At 38.2% G+C, this 22,013-nt stretch overlaps 1 protein-coding gene across 1 annotated transcript in view; it reads right to left on the bottom strand.

Moving 5' to 3' along the window:
- Window positions 1-380: 380 nt before the first annotated feature.
- Window positions 381-22,013, bottom strand: part of NUP133 (nucleoporin 133) — a 35,250-nt gene continuing 13,617 nt past the window's right edge. The window contains exons 14-26 of the mRNA XM_054397744.1: window positions 20,413-20,507; window positions 20,071-20,295; window positions 19,061-19,183; window positions 18,504-18,603; window positions 17,257-17,499; window positions 16,112-16,245; window positions 14,377-14,535; window positions 9,544-9,679; window positions 7,543-7,661; window positions 5,962-6,042; window positions 3,947-4,011; window positions 1,497-1,585; window positions 381-518 (exon numbers count right to left, since the gene is read on the bottom strand). Coding sequence (XP_054253719.1) covers window positions 382-518; window positions 1,497-1,585; window positions 3,947-4,011; window positions 5,962-6,042; window positions 7,543-7,661; window positions 9,544-9,679; window positions 14,377-14,535; window positions 16,112-16,245; window positions 17,257-17,499; window positions 18,504-18,603; window positions 19,061-19,183; window positions 20,071-20,295; window positions 20,413-20,507 — 1,706 coding nt within the window. The 3' untranslated portion in view covers window position 381. The remainder of the gene's footprint in view (window positions 519-1,496; window positions 1,586-3,946; window positions 4,012-5,961; window positions 6,043-7,542; window positions 7,662-9,543; window positions 9,680-14,376; window positions 14,536-16,111; window positions 16,246-17,256; window positions 17,500-18,503; window positions 18,604-19,060; window positions 19,184-20,070; window positions 20,296-20,412; window positions 20,508-22,013) is intronic.

Raw genomic sequence — 22,013 nt, 5'->3', positions numbered from 1 at the left:
TGTGTTTTCAGTATGTTACCTGAACTGAAATCACAGCCCCACTGAAGAGAAAGCAAAAGGTTTCTAACTTCTGCAATGGGTCCCATATTTCATCCTGTGTGAAACAGCTTTGAGTCTCAGGCAAGATTCATACTTATGAAGGTATAAAAATGAAACAGCAAGTTTATGAAAGGCACAGAAAATTTTATTTGTTGTCTATAAACACACTTCTGCCTCCCCTGCCTTAAATGGCAATGTCTATAAACTTAAGACCAAGTATATTATGCATTCAGATTTTATTACAAAGTTTTAGCAAAAAAAATTTTTAAAAAAAATTTAAATCTCCATGTATACATGAACTTAACAATTTGTTAGAAAACATACTTTAAAAAGTAGCGAGAATCATGCTTGTCCTTGAACATAGAATTCGTAGTTTGCCTTTAACACAAATATGAAGTAAGTGTTACATTTCAAATGGCCAAGTTCATCTGCTTGCAGGAAGTCCTTCACGTCCGGTAAATATTCACTTAACTGAACTCCTGCAAAAAAACCTTTGATTACAGCACTGATAAAAAGTACTCTGCATTAGGAGTTAAGATAATTTTAAAGTAAACACCTGTGCTTACCTCAGAGTTAAATTACTTGTTTTTTTGGAATTGAGAAGATCTAATTCTATTATAGATGTCAAGGAATACAATAAAGCTTAAGCACCCTGTAAAACTGAGTTTAGGGGGCCAAAAAAAAAGGCAACAAAAAGGTGTTTCCTACTCAAAAGAACCTTCTCAGTGAATTTATGATAAAATTTAAAATCCTTAAACCTAAAATCCAAGTCTTCACATATCATATCACCAAGACAAAGAAAAGAAAGATCAGTCAATACAACAATTACTTCTATCATCAATTGCAACATTTCAGTCTGGGGGCTGAGAATCTTACAAAATGGAAGAAACTGACAGAACTGAACACAGAAAACTAGAACTACTCCAAAGAACTTATTTTTTGTAGTTTTGATATGAAGGCTTCTCTGTTCTAGAAAAAGTTCACGTGCAATAATATTTGGAATGGACCTTGACTCTAAATTGCACCCTTTCTCCCTCTAGCTGTAACTTCCATAATCATAACCTCCCATGGTCAGCTTTAGCTTTGTTTATGTTCCTTCCACCCCACACTCTCAGGGAGGAAAAACAAAAGCACATTTAAGGTAGTTACTAATCCCTTATTTTACAGAAGATACGTATTTAACTCCAGAAGACATACTTTACTGTCTAGTAAGGAAGTGCTAAAAATCTGACTGATGCCCTACTGAACAAGCAATTTGAGAGTACCTAGATTATCACCCAGAAATCTGCTCATCTCTTATCCCCTCAATTAGGTGCATAATTGTAATTATCTAGTGGAATAGATATGGAAGTTCTTATTACTCTAAGAGTTTATTAATGCTACTTCTTACATATTAGTGTCCATTTTAAGCAGCTTTTGGAACAACTACATTTCAATTATATTTAAACACACTTTACCTTCTTTCAGTAGCTTTTGTAATATTTTCACAAATATACTGTCTTTAGATGCTTCAATTGGATCACCTTTACCATCTAAACTGGACCATCTGCAAGTCAAAGAATAATTTGTGAAAGACTTGAAATAGATGAAATTAAATGAAAACAAACAAGAAAAATATGCAGGGGATTTGATAAATTGGCAAAGGCAATCAATACATGTTCACATAATTGTTAGGTGCATGGCTACAACTCAAAATAAGAGCTTCTTTCTATGTTGTTTAATTCTTTATTCTAAGAGTAAAGCAGCAATAAATCTATCTTCTGTTGCTGTGGCTCTAACCTTTCAGTTGTTAAAAATTCCTGTTGCACATGTTAAACTGCCAGACAAAACCAGGTCTTGTAGCACTCTCTAAAACAGCATGAACTTCTTCAGACCACTGGAAGACGCTCATAACAGATCTGGACCCAGCTCCCAGAAGCTAGGACTTACAGATTTTTTGTACTTCATTGAAATCATGGTTTTACCTTGGATGTCACTTAAAATTCCAAAACTTCTAGAATTTCATCTTTACATCTACTGTGAAGAATGTAAGGGAAGGAGAGACAGAAGGGGAAGGAGCATTTGCAGAAACAAATCACTCAGGCAGTGAACAGAACAGAAAATCAGAAGCGTGCTCATCAGGGCTGTTTTACCCAAGCTGCCATTTGTGGCTGTTAAGCTAGTAAACAGGTTGTCATCCTTAAAAGCAGGTTACTGTAATGCTTACTCTTGGATATAGATGGAAGTTAACCCCACCTCTTTTCAAATAGTGATTGATCTCTTTCTGAGCCTTATTGGACTGGAAATTCAACTGTGACATCAAGTTTTCTAAACTTTAGTGCAAAGTGATCTCAAATGGTATCTGGTTAGTCAGTGGAGCAAGAAAATATTGTCAGCATTATATATAATCTGAATGGTTTAGATAGGCTCAAAACTCTGTTCTTGGCCCAGGGTAGGCTGGAGACAAACCAGTTACCAGACTGGTGCCATGCAGGAGTTCTGGATTCTTCTGTCTTGAACGTAACAGGAAGGGAAGAAAATGCTTGAATAGTGTGAACCTGCTCCTGGATAATATTCATGTCCTATGTGACAATAACTTAGCCATGCAACTACTGATTTATTTTCTACTAATCACTGTCCTTCGAAATCTATGATGTGCATAAATGTGAATCCAAATGCTGCTTATTTCCATTTTAATCACAAATGGCACAGTGCATTTGGAATATATTTTTTCCTCATCCTTTCTTCTTCAGGTCCCATAGATGGGAGCTGGGAAATCTGTGTAACTTGTGAAAATTAGAAAGGAAAGGGAGGAAATGCCAAGTTATTTAACCTGGAAGAGAACATCAGCACTGCATGATGAGAAGATCATTCTGACCAGTTGGATTCAACCTGCAATTGGTTGTGAACATCCACAAAAGTGGCTCTTTTAGGAAATATTTAGTGCTTTGATTGCTTATAGTCAAGAATGGAACCCATCATATTGGGTTTGGCTGAGCTGGAATTAGTTCTGTAACACAACACTGCTTTGTCTGCTGCTGAGTAGTGCTTGTGCAGCACTCAGGATGTACTTTTCCAACATTCCCTGCGTCAACAGCAGGCTGAAGGATGGGCAAGATCTTGGAAGGGGACACAGCCAGTCCAGCTGGCCCAAAGTGACTAAAGGGGTATTCCATGCCCTGTGATGTCAGCTCAGATACAAAAGCTAAGTGAAAAAAGGAAGTGCTGGGGGCATTTGATAATTGTGTCTATCCTTTGGAGCAACTGCTATGTGTATTGAAGCACTGCTTCCTGGGGAGTGATCAAACATTGTCTGCTGATGGGAAATAAAGAATAATATTTTTGTTTGCTCTTTCTTCCGTGCTTTTGCTTTTTGTCCTATTAAATTTCTTCTATCTTGACTCCTGGGCCTTTGTTGTATTTTCCCTCTCCCTTGTCCATCTAAGAAGGGGAGTGACAGAGTGGTTTTGGTGGGCATCTGGATCCCAGCCAGGGCCAAGCCATCACATTGCTTTAACTCAAAAAGGTCATGAATTTGTCAGTGACCAATGGTAAGTAAAAATGTCTGCAGGAGTGACCTCTTCACATCACTCTTAAGCTTTTATCTTGAGATTTTTACAGCATTGCTTATTTCTTTTACCTTAGCAAAGGGTTCAAGAATGAAAGCTGCATAGCTACATTTGTCTCAGGTGAAAAGAATGGAGAGTAGGTTTCCAGCAAGCTAACTGAATAAAGTACTACAGATGATTTTTTTTTTTTGAGGGAGCTCATTTTACAACTAAAAAGGCATGTTCAGATCACATACTTCACATACATTACTGACCATAATACTATGAAATTCAGGCTTTTCGGTGAGCTAGAGTAGTATACTAATAGATCATTCTGGAAAAGCTATGTCACAAATACTCCTAGTTTATATTGGACTTACCCATCTCTTTGTAGAGCCTTACAGAGAATTTTAAGTTTAAGCTCATTTATATCCACTTCCTCTTCCTTCAATTCATATAAGGAGAAAAGACAGCCAAGTTAGATTTTTTTTTAATTTTCTTAAAGAAATAGTCACTCTTTCACACATTGTACTGATGAACTAGATTCAATTACTGAACACTGTTTTTAAACACATGTTATTTATTAGGCAACCTGATCAGATTGTTGAAACACCAAAGACTTCATTTCCACTTAAAAACATGTCTCGTACTTCCTGTATTATCACACAACCGCTGAAGACCAACTACCTCAGTTTGAAAGCAGGCATATTTTAAAGCACACAAATTTCACTTTGTAAGTTGCATTCTAGGCAAGTTTTATTTTAAAATGTGCTAAATGGTGACTGAAGTCAAGGCTCTTTTGTCAGCATGACTGAGCTAACCAATATGCATTAATGTCCCCATTAGGACGTATGCTACTTGTCTTGAAAAGGGCTGTCCCTTCATTGCACAGAAACTTTGAGAAAATTGGCATTAGAGTTCCTTTTAAAATTTCAGGGAGGAAAAAAAAAAAAGATGGTTTATTTTGTTGTTGTTAGGGGGTTTTCCCCCCCATCTCTCAATGTCCCAAAGTATCACACCTACTTTAAATTCCCTTTATAAGAGATAACAAAAACCACAAACACTTGAATTTACAGATGTGGAAGCAAGAGGAGGGGGCTTGACTTTCTGCTACACTTTTGTAAGAGAAGAGCAGGGAAAATCAGGGAACAGCTAGTTTTTAGATGCTGGTGTAAACCATCTCTAATTTGTGCTGAATGTCTATAACTCAAGTTGTTAGAGACTCAAAGATCTGAGCAAAAGCATAATTTTGAAATCTCATGGGTGTAGAGTGGCATTTATTTTATTTAGACCTAAAAAAAGAAAAAGTTGTTAGTGTTTATGAACTGTTTTCACAAAATTTAAGAAGAAAATTTAAAAGAGAAGCACATGAGTTCACTCAAGGTTTGGGTTTTTTTTTACTGCAAAGTATTATTCTTCAGACTGTTAACGTAAAAATGAGGGGAAGTTTTAAGAAAAAAACATTGATTTTTTTTTTAACTAAAGCAAGCTAAAAGTAACTTGCTACTCTAAGTAGTAATACTCTTTCCTCAGTACACAAAATATAATATAGTACTAAACACAGGACAAGCAAACATTTGTGCATGAAGCATGAATCCCAGCTAACAACAGTAACAAAATGTTATTTAAAACAAAATTTGATAAAAGAAATGCAATTAAAAACCATTTAAAATTAATTTGCATGTAAAAAAAAATTAAATTATTAAGATATTTGTAACTGTGAAACAGAAGTTACTGAAGACCAACAAAATGTCACAATGGTATTCACAAAGTGATACCACAGAGCAGATTTTAACTTGGAGCCTACCTAGACTAACAGAAATTGGGATAAATTGGAGAAGACCTCTCATTTTCACTTAGTAAGGAATACTTTTGCTAAATTCATACAACTTTATCATTTTAGCAAAGGTTTTTGTTAGTTCAGATTTGATGTTCCTCAGAAGTTGATTTATTCGTATTTAGTAGAAAACGACTCCTGACAAGATGCTAGATCATACAAGGAGATGTAGCCGAGAAAGCCATTCTGTGCCTCAGTGCTATTTACACATTAAAAAGCTGGTGAATATCCTACATTATCTCATGACAACCAGAGAAATTGCCAACAGAAAAGAACAAGGACTAAACTACTAAAGAAAGCCTGTAGAGAAGCCAGGCTCTAAAAAAAGAAACTATAGACTATAAATGGGAAGTGAGGATGAGTAGTGTCATTTTTCTTAAATAATCTAAACCATGTTTGACGTTAAGTCTGCAGCGACTATAAAAACACACTGAAAAAAACCCAACACATCAGGGGTTACAATAAGCTAATATGTTAACTAACTACAGATGTACCATCCTAGCTCAAATAATAATATATAGAAGTGCCTGGGTTAGAAATTCTTCAAACACTTCCTACCTCATCAATATATTCCAGCAGATCAAGTGCTTTCTTGAAGTCGTACTCGTTGGCCCTTCTGTTCTCATCGCATATGTACATCTGGGATATGAGAGATTAACACAGAGCATTATTTTTAGCCTACAAACTAATGTAACTGATACCACGGACAACTCATTGTGGGAAGACCACCACGTATTTTCCACTTACATGACTTTCTTATGAAAATACGTCTTGATTCAACTGCAAGTGTTTTTATAGTAAGAAATATACTTAAGGTTTTAGAGCAGCATTCCACCTACATGACAATGGCCTGTAGACAGACGGGATTGGATATAAGGCTGCTAGGTTTCAAATTTAAATGCCATTTAAGGCTGTAACATTCCTGGCCTATTGTAGCCAGAGCTCAGCTCCACAAATAAGCTCTCCAAATTATTTCGGTAATTAAGCTCAAAGCAGTACTTAAGCACAGAGACTGCCCTTCACCTTTTAAAAACAGAGAAGTTTGCTATTATAGTTCATCCCCTCTCTCCCTCAATAAAATTTGAAATTAGCACGTCAAAGAAAATTAACATTATGTTCTTTTTATTTACAGTTTCCCAGTTTCATTCTCACATTGCAAGTAACAACTATGAACACTGGTTTGGAAATAGAGAGAATTCAGAAAGAAAACTGTCATGGTACCAGCACTTGTCAAGTCATGAGGGACACCTTCTACTCCTCCCTAATCCAACAGAAAAAGACACAGGTTATGATTTGAGCATCTGCTATTACTGTTGTTCTAAGGAAATAAGAAAGTAAAGGAGCACTTTATCAGCTTTTGATTTTTCACAAAACTACAGAAAAGTAAGAAGTTGTAAAACTGACACCCAGACATAACCTGATTTTGTTTTACAACATATCATTGCATTCACCAAGTATTTTGTGTGTGTGTCACTGGATGGGAAAAATATGCTGCCAAAAAGGCAGAAACAGTTGGGCTACTGGATCCTGGCTACCACCAGAAAGGAGCATGGAATAAGACTCAGCACTGTTAGTGATCTCAGTACTGGAGGAGGTCATGGTTTTGTTTTGCTATGGGTCGAGCTTTTGCTTCTTTTTGAAATGAAAGGGGAAAAACTAATTTTAGAAATTGAAAGACTTCAGATGCCTCTTTGCAACAGGTGACCAAAACCCTTTGCCTGCTTCTAGCACTTTCTTTTTCTGGATTGTGGCATCTTTCTCCACTAAGGTGGAATTCTTTGTTCCTTCTGACTTCAAAAGTCTGCCCTACCGAGAATATAAACGAAGGTAAAAACTGTCTCATATCCAGTAAGTGGCTTATACCAGCAAAACAACTTCTGGCACTGCTTTGATTTGCTTTTTTTTCCCTACCAGCACCCTAAAGCACATATTCAAGAAGTAGTAGTTTGAACTAAAACCAGCATTCTGAAGTTTGGCACTCGCAGAAACTAAGCAAAGATAAATCAATTCATGTATCAGATCTTTAGGTGCTTAGCAAGTCACATAAGGGGCAGTGACAGCTGTGATCTCATTTTATCATACAGAGGCAGAAAACAAAGGAACTTCACCTAGGTAATGAAGAAAACATGAGATACTTACATCAATGAGCTGAGATACAGACAACACTGGCATATCATTGAGGTTCAACTGTTTCTCTGACAGTAACTGTTCTGGAAGTGTCTCCTGATGCAACAGAAAGCGTTCCTGTTCTGATATTTCTTTAAGGAAATGAATGTTTCTTGTTATTAAAATGTAATAATAAATTCTACAGCACAGTAATAAGTGCCAAGTCACAATATTATTCAGGTCTCCAAGTATTTGTAATGAAGCATTTTCTTTGGACGTTCATCTACGCTTTAGAAGCACAAAAATACTTCCGCTTCAATATTGTCATCCTGGTAAACTAGTTCTTACTTTCTACTCAGGCTCCCAGTGAAATACTGATAATTTTTTCTTTCTTTTCCCCAAACCCACAAAATTGAATACACATGATTGGAGGAAAGCTGTTGCACTATGCAGGAAAGTAAGTTGGTTGCAATTTTTAGGAGGTACTTTGTGCCATGGACATGCTCCATCTCATGAATTATTCAATTTTTGATTGTTTTAGTTTCCAGTATGACCTGCTTCAGGGGTAGAAACTTATTAGGCTGAAACAACCAAAAAGGAATAACTTCAGTCACATTGAATGAATGCTGCCATTCCCACCCAGTTCCACTATATGGTAGAAAGGAGAAAATAATTTTAAGGAGCATTTTACCTGTGGCAAAATTAATTTCCTTTACCAATGGGAAACTGATATACAAGTAAAGTCTAGAATAAATTTTGAGAGTCTGTTAGTCTCCTGAAATAAAGCTCTGACGGTGGCTTAGGTACTATTCCAAAGCTTCCCCCTGGCGGCCAGTATCGGCCCAGCTGTTAGTGTACAACTGCTCTTTCACAAACTCACAGCACCATGTGCTGCAAACACTGTGTCAGGAAAGGGTATTTTCCAAAGGGATAGGAATGGCAGAGCAGGGAACTGTTGCATTTAGTATTGAAGCGGAATAGGCATTCCTACTTTTCCCCATTAGCAGCCTTTCAATTAGAGCATGGTGAAACAATGTCACTGTAACTTGCTAGATGCAGAGAAAGATGCTGAGAAAGTCTTGATCACAAATGTATATACTTGCAGGTGCATTATTACAATACAACATAGTTATTGGATTTTCTTGTACAGCCTAAAAGTCTTAGGACCTGAGAAGAACTCAGAATTGAGAGCCATTCAATGAAGAGGCTTTAAGAAATAAAATAAGTTTTACCTCACATCTTGAGTATGAAATGGAGCTTCATGAAAACACATGAAGTGTGAATGATTTACATGTTTTGACTTCTCAAAATACTCTGCAGCTTATTTATGCCAATATTTTGCACGTTACTAGAAAAAGTGAAAATGCACAAATTTTTCATACTCATAGTCCTAACTCACAGGTGAAAGTACTGAGGTTACTGCCTCACACTACCTCCCTCACACCCTTCCTGCAATAACCATTAAAATCATCAGCCTGTTTATCCTTACCACATTAAGTTAGTGCTCAACCTAATTAACAATACGCAAAATTAATGCGATTCCAATTCAGTAACTTAATTAGACCATTCTTCACTTCGCTTAGTTTTTATTTCACAGAATCACAGAACGTTAGGGGAAGACAGTGACCCTGAAAGATCATCTTGTCCAACCCCCATGCCACAGCAGGATCCCCTAGAGTAGGTTGCATCCAGACAGGTTTTGAATGTCTCCAGAGAAGCAGACTCCATCACCAATCTGGGCAGCCTGTTCCAGTGTTTTGACACCCTCACAAACTTTTTCCTTCTGTTCATGTAGAACCTCCAGCCTGCACCCATTGCCCCTTGTCCTGTCATTGAACATCACTGAGAAGAGCCTGGCTCTGTCCTCCTGACACTCACCCTTCACATATTTATATAAACACCTTTCAGTCTCCTCTTCTCCAAGCTGAAGAGACCCAGCTCCCTCAGCCTTTCCTCATAAGGCAGATGTTACACTCCCCTAATCCTTTGTGGCTCTGCACTGAACTCTTTCAAGCAGTTCCCTGTATTTGTTACCTTCTATTTTCTCTTGCAGTATGTCTTCCGAGAAGTCAGACGCCAGAGCAGCTAATTTGCTCAAGCCAAGAAGTGTTTTCTTCTTTGCAAAATAACGAGTCTCCATATTTGCTAAAGTCTGCAGTGTTCTATGAGCCTGAAATTAATAGAAGTAGGAGAAATCAGTTTTGTAAGTTAACATCAGAAGGTTAGCACATAAGGATTTAATCTGAACTGCAATCTCACAGCTATTTATCATTTATAATACCATAAATCTTATTTTTGAAAGTTGCACAACTTGCATGTTAGAACTCTGCACTGCACTCTTCAGAAAGAAAGATGTCTACTCCAATTATATCCAAGAAAATCTTTTCAGTACTAATCAAGAAAAACTTTAATCAAGAAAAACTATTACGAGCAAAGGACAAATTGCAACTTCATGTATTTTACCTCTGGGATCTTAATTAAGGCTTCATCACAAAAGCAAGGCAAATATGCTTGGACAGAAAAATTTCATGTGTAGATTGATTTATTGTTAACTCAGGAACTTGAAAAAACAGAATCATAATTGCTGCAGTAACCAAATGTAGTGTCAAGAATTCTTCAATTAAAGGAACAGAAAAGCTTCTGAGCACCCAATCAGAAATAAATCATCCAGACTGAATTACTTGCATATTTTAGTATCCTTGAGTTCTCTTTGTAGCACTTTGCTATAACAGAGAAAACCTCAGTTGACTCAGGTGGATTATTACAATATTCTCAATGTAGATTTTTTTTTTGTTTTGGTTGTGTTTGAGTTTTTCCATTTTGTTTTTGGTTTGTTTGGGGTTTAAGGGGCATACGATATTAATAACCTGCAATTTACAATAGGATAAACATTTGCATGCTTAATAAATGCACACATGGACTGACAGAAGCCATTTTTGTTTAGACACTGTTTATTTGCTAAACTGAAATGCATTCGTAAGTCTAGCAGAAGAAAGGAAAGACTGAACAGCAAGAAGTGGCGAAAGAACTGGGCAGTCTGCAAGGCAACAAAAGATCAAGTTTAAAAACATCACATTATGACACCAAGCTGTGTGGTGCATTTGAGAGGCTGGAGGGAAGGGATGCTATCCAGAGGAACCTTGACAGGCTTGAGGAGCAGGCCCATGAAATCCTCATGAAGTTCAACAAGGCCAAGCACAAGGTCTTTCTTCCAGTGAGCTCTTTTTGATGAGGAATTAACCAATTACATGTACCACAGGTGTCGATAGGTACTTCTTTATTTATTAGAAAAGCAAACAAAGCTGCACCAGAGCACTGTGAAGTACGAAAACCAAAAGCTACCCAGTAAACCCAAAAGCAGAGCCTGATCCCAAGCAAAGCGCAGCTGACCAACCCTAAACACCCTGTAAGAAACACGTTGGTACCGAAGATCGCCAAACGGCAGAGCTGGCTGTCTCCCACCCAGGCAGGCGTCCCTGCGAGACCAAACCTTGTCTTGTTGGATCGGAGAGAACGGCAGCACCCAGTGACAATCTTCAGGTTTCTTAAGGGTCCCACATCCCATGACATCAGGCCAGGACATCATAGGAGGCCTGTATTTCACCATCATGTAACTTCTCACATGCACAGCATGCTCAGGGCGTTGTATGCCCCCTGCCCAGCAATAGCCTTCCTCATCTTCATCTCCCTCAGGTCCATCAGTGGTCAAGCGTGAGCTTGAAGGTCTTTTGTGGTCAGCTCAGGATGTCAACACATTCAATACATTCCCATCCCCCCTCAGTTTCATAAACAAAGGGGCCTACAGTATGTGTTACCCATTACTCTTATTGTCCACATGGGAGCACAGGCAGCTGGGCACAAACACCAATTATTCCCAGGCAGGCCTTGGCAGCTGGGTACTTCTAATCAAACTCCAATTAACTCTTCCCTGCTACAGCTTGCACATGAGTTGAGGGCAATCCCAATCACAAATACAGACTGGGCAGAGAATGGGATCAAGAACAACCACCAGGAAAACAGGTACTGGTGGATGAAAAACTGAATATGACCCAGCAACATGTACTTGCAGCCCAGAATGCCGAACGTACCCTCAGATCCGTCAAAAGAAGTATGGACAGTAAGCCAAGGGAGGTAACTCTCTTACTCCACTCCTGTAAGACTCCACCTGGAGTACTGTGTGCAGCTCTGAAGCACCCAGTGTAAGAAAGACATGGACCTACTCAAGCAGGCCCAGAAGAGGAGCCACAAAGATGATCAAAGGGATGGAGCATCTCTCCTAAAAGAAAAGGCTGACAGAGTTATGGTTGTTCAGCCTGGAGAAGAGAAAGTTCCAGGAAGACCTTATAGTGGCCCTCCAGTATTTAAAGGGGCCCTGCAAGAATCATGGGGAAGGAATTCTTTATTATGGAATGTAGTGATAGGACAACGAGTAACAGTTTCAAACTCACAGACAGTAGATTTTGACTAAATAATAGTAAGAAAATTTTTTACTACTATGAGGATGGTGAGAAACTGGAACAGGTTGCTCAAAGAAGCTGTGGTTGCCCCTGGAGTTATTCAAGGCCATGTTGGATGGGGATTTGAACAACCTGGTCTAGTGGAAGGTGTTCCTGCCCATGGCAGGGGCATTGGAACTACATGAACTTTAAGGTCTCTTCCAACCCAAACCATTCTGTGATTCCAAGATTGAACGATCACGTGTAAGCTGCCTATTAAACTCCACCCAACTTCTAAACTTTGCATGCAAGTGATTAAAGTAATCACTTCGCTTTTGTGGTACCTCCAAATTCCCTTGCTTTGAATACCTAGTCTCAAAATAGAAATTTCAGGGTTTCTCTCACTCTTTAACATGATAATGCTATTGATAGTCACTGTAAACCACCAGTTCCATCAAAGGAGTGATCATGCAGCTAGACAAAACTTCCCTGATAAAAAGTCACCAAGAAGAGATGAATCATAGAATCACAGAATTGTTAGGCTTGGAAGGGACCTCAAGGATCATGTAGTTCCAACCACCCTGCCATGGGCAGGGACACCTCACACTAGATCAGGTTGCCCAGAGCCACATCCAGCCTGGCCTTAAACACCTCCAGGGATGGGGCCTCAACCACCTCCCTGGACAATCTGTTCCAGCATTTCACCACCCTCGTGGTGAAGAATTTCTTCCTAATATCCAATCTAAATCTACCCATTTCTAATTTTTTTCCATTCCCCCTAATCCTATCATTACCTGACACCCTAGAAAGTCCCTCACCAGCTTTCTTGTAGGTCCCCTTAAGATACTGGAATGTGTCATTGGAGCCTTCTCTTCTCCAGACTGAATAGCCCCAACTCTTTCAGTCTGTCCTCATAGGAGAGGTGCTCCAGCCCTCTGATCATCATCATGGCCCTTCTCTGGACACGTTCCAGCATGTCCATATCCCTCTTATAACAGGGGTTCCAGAACTGGACACAGCACTCCAGGTGGGGTCTCACCAGAGTGGAGTAGAAGGGGGGAATCACCTCCCTTGACCTGCTGGCTATGCTTCTCTTGATGCAGCCCAGGATGTGATTGGTTTTCTGGGCTGCAAGTGCACACTGGTGTCTCATGTTGAGCTTCTCATCCACCAGCACCCCCAAGTCCTTTTCCTCAGGGCTGCTCTCAAATCAGTCACTGCCCAGTCTATATCAGTGCTTGGGATTGCCCCAACCCAGATGCAGGACCTTGCACTTGGTCTTGTTGAACCTCATGAAGTTGGCTTGTGCCCACCTCTCCAGCCTGTCAAGGTCCCTCTGGATGCCATCCCTTCCCTCCAGTGTGTCTGCTGCACCACACAGCTTGGTGTCATCAGCAAACTTGCTGAGGGTGCACTCAATGCCACTGTCCATGTCACCAACAAAGATGTTGACCAAGACTGGTCCCAGAACTGATCCCTGAGGGACTCCACTTGGACATGGACACATTGACAGCCACTCTTTGGGTGCAGCCATCAAGCCAATTTTTTATCCCCTGAATGGTCCAATCCATCAAACCCAGACTTTACCAGCTTGGAGACCAGGATGTCATGCAGAACAACATCAAAGGCTTTGCTCAGGTCCAGGTAAATGTCATCAGTTGCTCAGCCTTCATCTATTAATGTTGTGACCTTGCCATAGAAGGCCACCAGGTTTGTCAGGCAGGATTTCTCTTGGTGAAGCAATGCTGACTGTACCAAATCACCTCTTCATTATTCTTCTGCCTCAGCAGTGCCTCCAGGAGGATCTTACTGGGCACAGAGGTGAGACTGACTGGTCTACGGTTCCCTGGGTCATCCTTCTTTCCCTTTTTGAAAATGGGAGTCATGTTTCCCCTCTTCCAGTCAGTGGGGACTTCACCAGTCTCCCATGACTTTTGGAATATAATAGAGAGTGGTTTAGCAACCTCATCCACCAGTTCCCTCAGCACCCGTGGATGTATCCCATTGGGTCCCATGGACTTGAACACCTTCAGGTTCTTCAGAAAGTCATGAACCTGATCTTCTCTCACAATGGGCAGTTCCTTCTTCCAGTCTGTGTCATTATCGTCTGTTATTCCGGGAGTGCAGCTGGAACCTTGCCAGTGAAGATGTTCTACATGTCACTTTTCCCCAGTTCACCTGTTTCCTTTCTGAGGAAAAGCAGGCCTCATTTCCATTACTTGGTACAGTGGCATATATGATATACCACCTGGTGCCTGGAGCGGGGCTTTTGGTTCTCCAATAATAATCTGTCTCATCTCTCCCCTAAGTCACCCAGATAAACTCGCTTTTGATGAGGAAGACTCATAACTAGATGACTTGCCTCCTGGAACATCAGCTTGACCTGTCTAACATGCAATATTTCACATCGGTTGTATTTAAGAACCCTTACCTTTTGCAAATCCTGACTATTGATTTCATGTAACCAGCTCAGATGCTCATGAGCTTGCAAGAAACTGGCTAGCTGTCCATGCTGAGCAATAGGCTGAGATAACAGCTTCCCTCGCTTTCCTTTTTCTAGGTACCAGCGAAACAGGAAGTCTGAAAAATTCTGAAGATAACAGGAATATGAACAGATTTTAAAAGTTACATTGAAGTACCTTGTTTGTCTTCCAAGGCAAAATGCTGCATGAAGTAAAATTGGTAAGAACATGGCAAGAACCTGCTTAACAAAACAAGACACAATACCAGTATTGATGAAAACACTTAGTCACGAGAGAAATAGTATTTAGAGAATTCATGAGTACTCTAACAGATGCTGCTACACATAGCATCCTTCAATGGAAGTGAAGGAAGTGCCAATGGTAAATTCTTCATGTTAATCTACAAGAATGGTAACAAGTATCACATCAATCACAATTCTCAGCTTATTTTTTCACCTGTTCCTTTGCCTTCCTTAGAACTCTGTGTTTACTGTTTCCTTTCATATATGTTTATTTCTCCTGTTACTGTTTTTGAAACATTACCTCCTATCTCCAAGTGAGCCTACAATCTTAGTGCCCTCATTCATTACTAAAAACTTTTTCTTAAAAAAAGAAAAAAAAAAGAAAAGAAAGAGCAAAACCACAATTATTTCATCCTCAAAAACTTCAATAACTAATCAGGATTTATGTTTGAGATTTTAGTCTTTTTCAGAATAATTTTAGAATAATTATAAATTTTAATTGCATTAACAAGTTTGAAGACACCATCAGCCTGATATCCTATCCATTAGACTTGATCTAGTCAGCTCTACATTTGCCACAGTAACTTCTTTTCAGAAAGTATTACATTTTTCCCTTAAGTATGTGAAGAGAGAAAAAAAATTACCCCTTTCAGCAGTATTTAAGACTCAATATGAAAAAGGTTTACTATAATTTCTATCCTTTACTGACACTTTTTCATTTTCTTAGTAAAACAATTTTTCTGTACTCTCTTTATTAGGAAACCTGTAGACTGCAAAATTTTTCTTTCCATAGTTTTTGTGCAAAGCTAAACAAATTGATCTCATCAACTCTCAAGTTAGGAAACTTTTGTCCCATTCCCCTCACTTCAAGTAGTCTCTACTAGCTTTTCTATAAGCTTTCCATTTTTTCAGCATACTTACAACCTTTACAGCAGATTTTAACAAACATTGGAAAAAACGGTGTCCAACAAGTAACTAGCAGGATGATTAAAAAAAAAAAAAAGAAAATATAACAGCAACAGTCCTACCTTCCTCTTCTTATCTGCTTTTCTATTTAGATGTCTAACAATCTCATTTTCTCTTTTGGAAGTTATCCTTGAATTGCATTAGTTTAATAAAACAGCAATTTGCCAACTACACACCTCAGTGAAGTCAGAAAATACAAGGTGATGTTAAGAGTGAGACAATGTGTGAGGCACAAAAAGGTCCCATTGAGCTGGCACTTGTGTTTCTGCTGACTTGCTTTGCAGTCTCAGTCACACCTCATTGGGTTCTGTACAATAACTGCTGACTTAAATTTTCCACATTATACCCCTACATACATACAAATACCTATGTATTTAAAAAACAACCACCACAACTAACCAACCACCCAAAATACATTTGCAGCATTTCAGGTATAAACTTATAGTATAAACTTATAAAACACAATCTAGAGGAAATAGAAAAGAAAAAGAATTACCTGATCTGCAAACTGACTCATGTAACGTTGTAACCTGGCCTGGTTGTCTGTCTGCTCACACATTTGCACCAGGATATCAAAGTCACAGTACTTCTCTGCCAAAGTAGCTGCCATCTGATACTGTCCCAGAGAAACTAAGTAACCAAGAAAAAGTTGTATCAACCAACCTCATCTTTGACCATTAGAAGATGACTGAGGGCAGACAACAGAAAAATGAAAACAAGTTTTACATGTTCATGTCAAAGAGATACACGATCCCAAAGAAATATTCACCTACTGCATACACACATCCTGTGCACACACGATCTCACACACCTACCACCTCTGTCCGCCAACAGAGAAAAAAGAAGCAGCAGCAGCAGGCAAAGTTTTGTGATTAAAAACAGAACAAATAAAGGTAATAGGGTTTGTATGAAAAATATATTCTTTGAACTCATTCTTTTTGCTTCAGTTCAGTACATAATAGTTAACAGAATACTCAGTTTTGTTTGTAAGGAAATACGAACTTCAGATTGAACATGGCATGAAATGTACTTGTAAAAGCTCACAGAGCCCATGAATGTCATGGGTAAAACTGAAAATGATAGTTTAAGAGACTTTCCTTATGAATGCTAGGAGGCAGTGTTTACTAAAAAAATTAAATTTTATAAAGTTACTAAAATGCATTTACTTCGAGTTATTCTCTGTCTGTTACTCATTAAGGAGTTGACCACATGTGACATGTTAAACAACAGGCTTGATTATTAAATAATCAAGATTTAAAAAGTTAACTTCCCCTGATAAACACTAAACAATTTTTTAGGCATTTAAATTTATGACAACTTGCAACAATATATACATTTAGAAATTAATTTGTAGGCTATTTTCAGCCAAGCAGCGAAAGATAAACTCCTGCCAAAAAAAATAAGAAGTTAGCAAAAGAAAAAAAAATTGTCAGGGAGAAGTGTGTCATATTAGAGGTATGAGCACAGATGCAGTCCTGGATACAACTCTGACCTGTTTCTATATTTTAAATATCTCACTAAATCATAAAAATAGAGTGGAAAATGTAATTCATACTCCAATGCCATTTATTCCACCAGATCTGCATCATTTCCTCATGAAATGGCACACGGAATCCTCGCATTAAGGAAATCATTACTTACGGAGGGGAGACAGGAGTTCTGATCTTTTCTGCACATATTCCATTTCCAGATTGCTGTATCGCTCCTGATCAGCAGGGCGGTCCACAGATTTCAGCTGAGAAACATAGCCATCTAGAAAGCAATCCAGTAGTGCCACCAACTGCTCAGCCACAATGCTACGGAGGTTACTGTCAGCCTGAGGGTACACCATGTTCAGAATGATTCCGTGCTGATGTATTATTGCTGCACGAAGGCCGCTAGATGCTTGGGAAAACACCACAGACAACAGTAAAATAATAATCCTATCACCGCAGGAATCTGTGCTGCACTATAACAAAAATACTACTACACATAATTAAAAAAGTAGGAAGGAAAAAGTGAAACAGTTCAACCTTAAAAATCAAAGCAATACTATTAAAAATAAACAAAAAAACTCCCAAAACCCAAACAATGAAGAAAACAAAACAACACAAAACCCCCAAACACATATTCTCATGTACCTTTACATATTAAATTTGGCCAAAATATGTCGGGGAACCAAAAACACAAACCCAAAACCACAAACCCAAAAACACACAAACAAAAAAAAAATATCCATTCCCTGAACTACAGGGATCCACACTGTCAACTATTAATATTAGCTGTTTTTCAGAAGAATCACTTGCACACTAGAAAAGGCAACTTCTGTTCATCTGAATTAAATACTTAGATGTAGTCATCATGACGTAACACAACAAAATAGCTCACATGGTCCCTCATTTTCAAAACTTCTTTATCTTGGGAGCACTAAACATGGTGTGTTTCACATGTAGAGGCCACATGGAAGCTTAACCAGCACTGGAAATTGCTTGCTTCTGCAAACCTATGTTCTGATAGTTTTTCATGTTATCAAACCATCAAAACAAAACACACTTAAGGAAGTGGAGAATCATCAATCCTTTAGAAACATTTATATTTTTAATTTTAATGTTATGTATGCCATTGGTCTGCCAACCAGAACCAGTGCATTCAAAAAAACCCCAAACAAACCAACCAAAAAATTTTTGGTCTCCCAAACTTGAGGATTTTAATGAAAAATAAGCATTCTTTGATTCATTCCATTTAGTTCAAACAAGAGCTTTAGCTTCTCCTATTCCTAGTGACCACCTTGTAGCAGATTTTAATGACAAGTTAAACATTTGGAATGAAATTCTTGTGTTCTAAAACTCAGGAAAACTATTTTTTGTTTATGATGGATTATTACTAAAATAGCAATAACACTTTCTCACCTGTCCATGGAATATACTCAGGTTCTCTTTCTGGAAGCTCTCCTGTTTTATACAAAGAGGCTTTAGACTGACGATACTGACAAGCAGACTGTAGCATGTCCTATTTAAAGGCAAGGACATAAGTACTTTAAAGTGAAAGTTTACACAAACCATACACAGACCATGAAAGCAGTTGTCTTTCATAATTCCGGAATCCACTTTTAACGTCCCCCTTTTTGCTAAAACTTTCTCAACTGTACAGAATAGCTCATACTGACTGAGCAAGAAACCTCAGTGCTCGAAAGCACAAACTGTCCATTTTTGGTAGGTACTCCTGATGCCACAACTTATAACAATGCTGCAACTTCTCAAATTCTCTTATAGCAGTGACACAGGAGAAACAGGAATGGCCCCAATTCTGCACAAGACCATCTTTCCTACTTAATACATTTGGACACAAGAAAAAGCACACTCACTTCTGTTCTCATGTCAGTAATTGAGATGCTCCACTCAACTTCAGTGTTCTTTGATATTTACCTTTCCCTCACACAAATATTTTAGTTAATGCAGTTCTATACCTTCATGATACTGTTCACATTGACAACTATCTGGGCCCACTGAATTGATTCAATAGGTGTATCTTTCAGGATTTGTTCTTCCTCTTCTAGTAAGCATTCAAAGATGGAATCTATCCGGGACACCTTAAAGATAGAAAGAAAAATTGCACTGATCACAAACCATTGCCCATCACCAGCCGATACCTGAAAGCCAAATCACAAGGATTGTACAGAAAAATAACCAAATATTAGCAGAAACCACAATGACAGCCAGAAGAGGTATTGGCTACTCAAATAGATAATGAAATCATCAGCTTTTATTTCATACAATACTTAGAATACAAGAATTGCCTTCTTCTGGAGGAAGAAAAGAAAAAAAAAAAAAAAAATCAATCACCCTCATTTTTGCAGGCAATTCCATAAACTTTCCATAGAGTGTATTCCTCCATCATATTCTCAAACATTTGGCAATACCATCTTTGTTAGATGAAGTATTCGAGAGAACACATCTGCTTTAAAACAGCAGACTATTATTTCCATTTTCTCTTATATTAGCATTAGCAACTACTGTCCTTTACAGGAAAAAAAACTGCCTAAGAAAATAACTTTTTCTGTATAGTTATTCTCAAGTAGCAAGAAAGAAATAAAGACTGGGCACTTGACTGGAATGTGGCACAAACTGAGAGCTAACTCAGATTTCATTAATGTTAGAGAGGACAAAAAATTGAGAGACTGAATTGATACAATTCCATTCAGGATAGCTCATCAAAGCAGATATCTGACAAACTAGTGGGAAACCAGAACAACTTTACTTCTGTGTGAAATTTGTCAAAATTCATGATTCAGTTGCAAACAAAAAAGAAGTATGTACACTAAAGTGAGGTAGACACTAATGCCATCTATTTAAATGGAAATTATGTAAATTTTAATTGATTTTTTTAAGATAATAGTTTCACTGTATACATCAGAGCATTTCAACCTCTACCACATGTGATATGCTACAATGATTAAAAAAATAACAGGTTCCTTACCTCCCGAAAAAAGACATCTGCAGGGGTAAGACTCGGTGGAATGTCACACTCCCTTTTGTTTAATGCAATCAGTATAGCAGCATTCACTAGATCAGGCAGCTTGGAGTGGTGATTCTTGAGAACAACAGCTGCTGCTAGTTTCTCTGCATGCTCACAGAGCAACAATCGAGTTGCCATTGTCGTCCCTCGTACTGGAAAACTGCCCAGACGTTCAAATACCCCAACCTGTTATTGAGAAAAAATAAAACACCACATGTACTTTAAACAGTGTTCTAGAAGAAATACTATAACACAAAATAATACTTTGTGTCTGTTGATACCAAAAAAGCAGTAGGATTTCACCTGATGAAGAAACTCAATGAAGAAGGTATGTGCTTTTGTCTTATCCTCTAGCTGATGAAGAAGAATGAGAGATGTGTTGCTGAAACCAGCTGCTTCTAAAAAGAGAAAAATATTAGGTCAGAGCACTTGATATCTTAATTTCTTTGATAACTACTTTTTTTGCCTCTGAAGTAAACACAATTCTATAAATTTCTATAAATAGTGTTACTGTATTAGTACTTTTTAAAAATATGCACACCCATTTATATATTGCTTACTATGCTATTTTTTATGTGCTTTTAAAACTATCACAGCTGAAGTAAAGCCTTTAGAAAAACTCAAGTACCTTTAGATCAGATTCAACTATTCTGAAGGACTCAGTATATTACCTGCTAAAATAACAGCTCACCAGCTTATTTGGGTTTTAGTAACGTTCAGATTCAAATTTCTATCTTCATTATGGACTAGATATTGCTGAACTTACTATGCCCTAGACCACAGATACTGCAAGATAAAGTGTTAACAGGCATTGAAACCTAACTCATGCTGTGCTGCCTGCACAATGCCACTGCACAACATAAGCACAGTGCCCAGCACTGTTCTACTTCTCTTCCTCAAATGAGCTCACACCTGGAAAGCCAGCTAGCATTTCCATCTGGATGATGAGGTTCTTAAAGGAGTCAGTAAGGATGATGGAAGCTTCTTCATGAGTATCCTCACAAGTAACTCACCTCAGCAAACTTTTCTAGAGCCAGTTATTTTCCAATTTCAAAATGTCTGTATATTCTAAGTATGCTTCAAACCAAAAGACTACCATGATACAAAAATTCAGGAGAACTATTACTATGAGCAAAATTAGCAAGACTAATTCGAAGAAGCTATCAATTTTCACTTCTTGCTTTAGCAACAAATAAATGCAGATAAGATGCCAAACTAAAAAAAAATTAAGTCAGTTCAGAAAGTACTAAGCATCTAGAATGACAATTTTTAACTGGATGCCACCCAGAAATAACAGCAGGAAGGATCATCCCCATCTGTAACTACTACATGAACTTTGAAACTAAGTCTCTGCTCAGTAACTGCAAATGCTGTCCAGAGGTCCCAGGGACAGTTTCAAATTAATCCTGTTTTTAAGGATGAGGCAGGGAAGCTTGAACGAAGAACGTTCTTGATGAAAACATATCTGCTTTAATCCATTACCTACAATAAATACCCGAAAATGAATTTCTCAAGTCCTCTTTTAGGCAGACATAAATACTAATGTCCTAGAGGGTTAAGAGGTCACTTTACGCAGGACCCAAGCCTACCAGAAACTGTGCAGCCATGCTGACAAAGAACTAAGCATGAGCAAATAAGCTCTTTTGCTCAGCATATCTGCTTGTGGAAAGTAATTTAGATTTGTTCAAGGAATCATGGAAACACTAAAAAGTGACACCACCTGTTCCTTGCTTAAAGTGACCTTTTCAGAAGTGGTTTCTCTGCTGTTTGAGTTTACTATATAAAGTCAAGAATTAAACCACAGTAGACTGCAAATTCATCTAGCAGTCTGAAAGGATGCATTTTTCTGGAAACACATTTAATGGTGGAAGAAAGGTCAAGGGACACATATGCCTTTTCCACAA

This window comes from Indicator indicator, chromosome 2 (genome assembly GCF_027791375.1).
Source record: "Indicator indicator isolate 239-I01 chromosome 2, UM_Iind_1.1, whole genome shotgun sequence".
NCBI classification, from domain to species: domain Eukaryota; kingdom Metazoa; phylum Chordata; class Aves; order Piciformes; family Indicatoridae; genus Indicator; species Indicator indicator.
The sequence above is the reverse complement of the archived record's forward strand: the minus strand, read 5'-3'. Positions and strand labels throughout refer to the sequence as shown.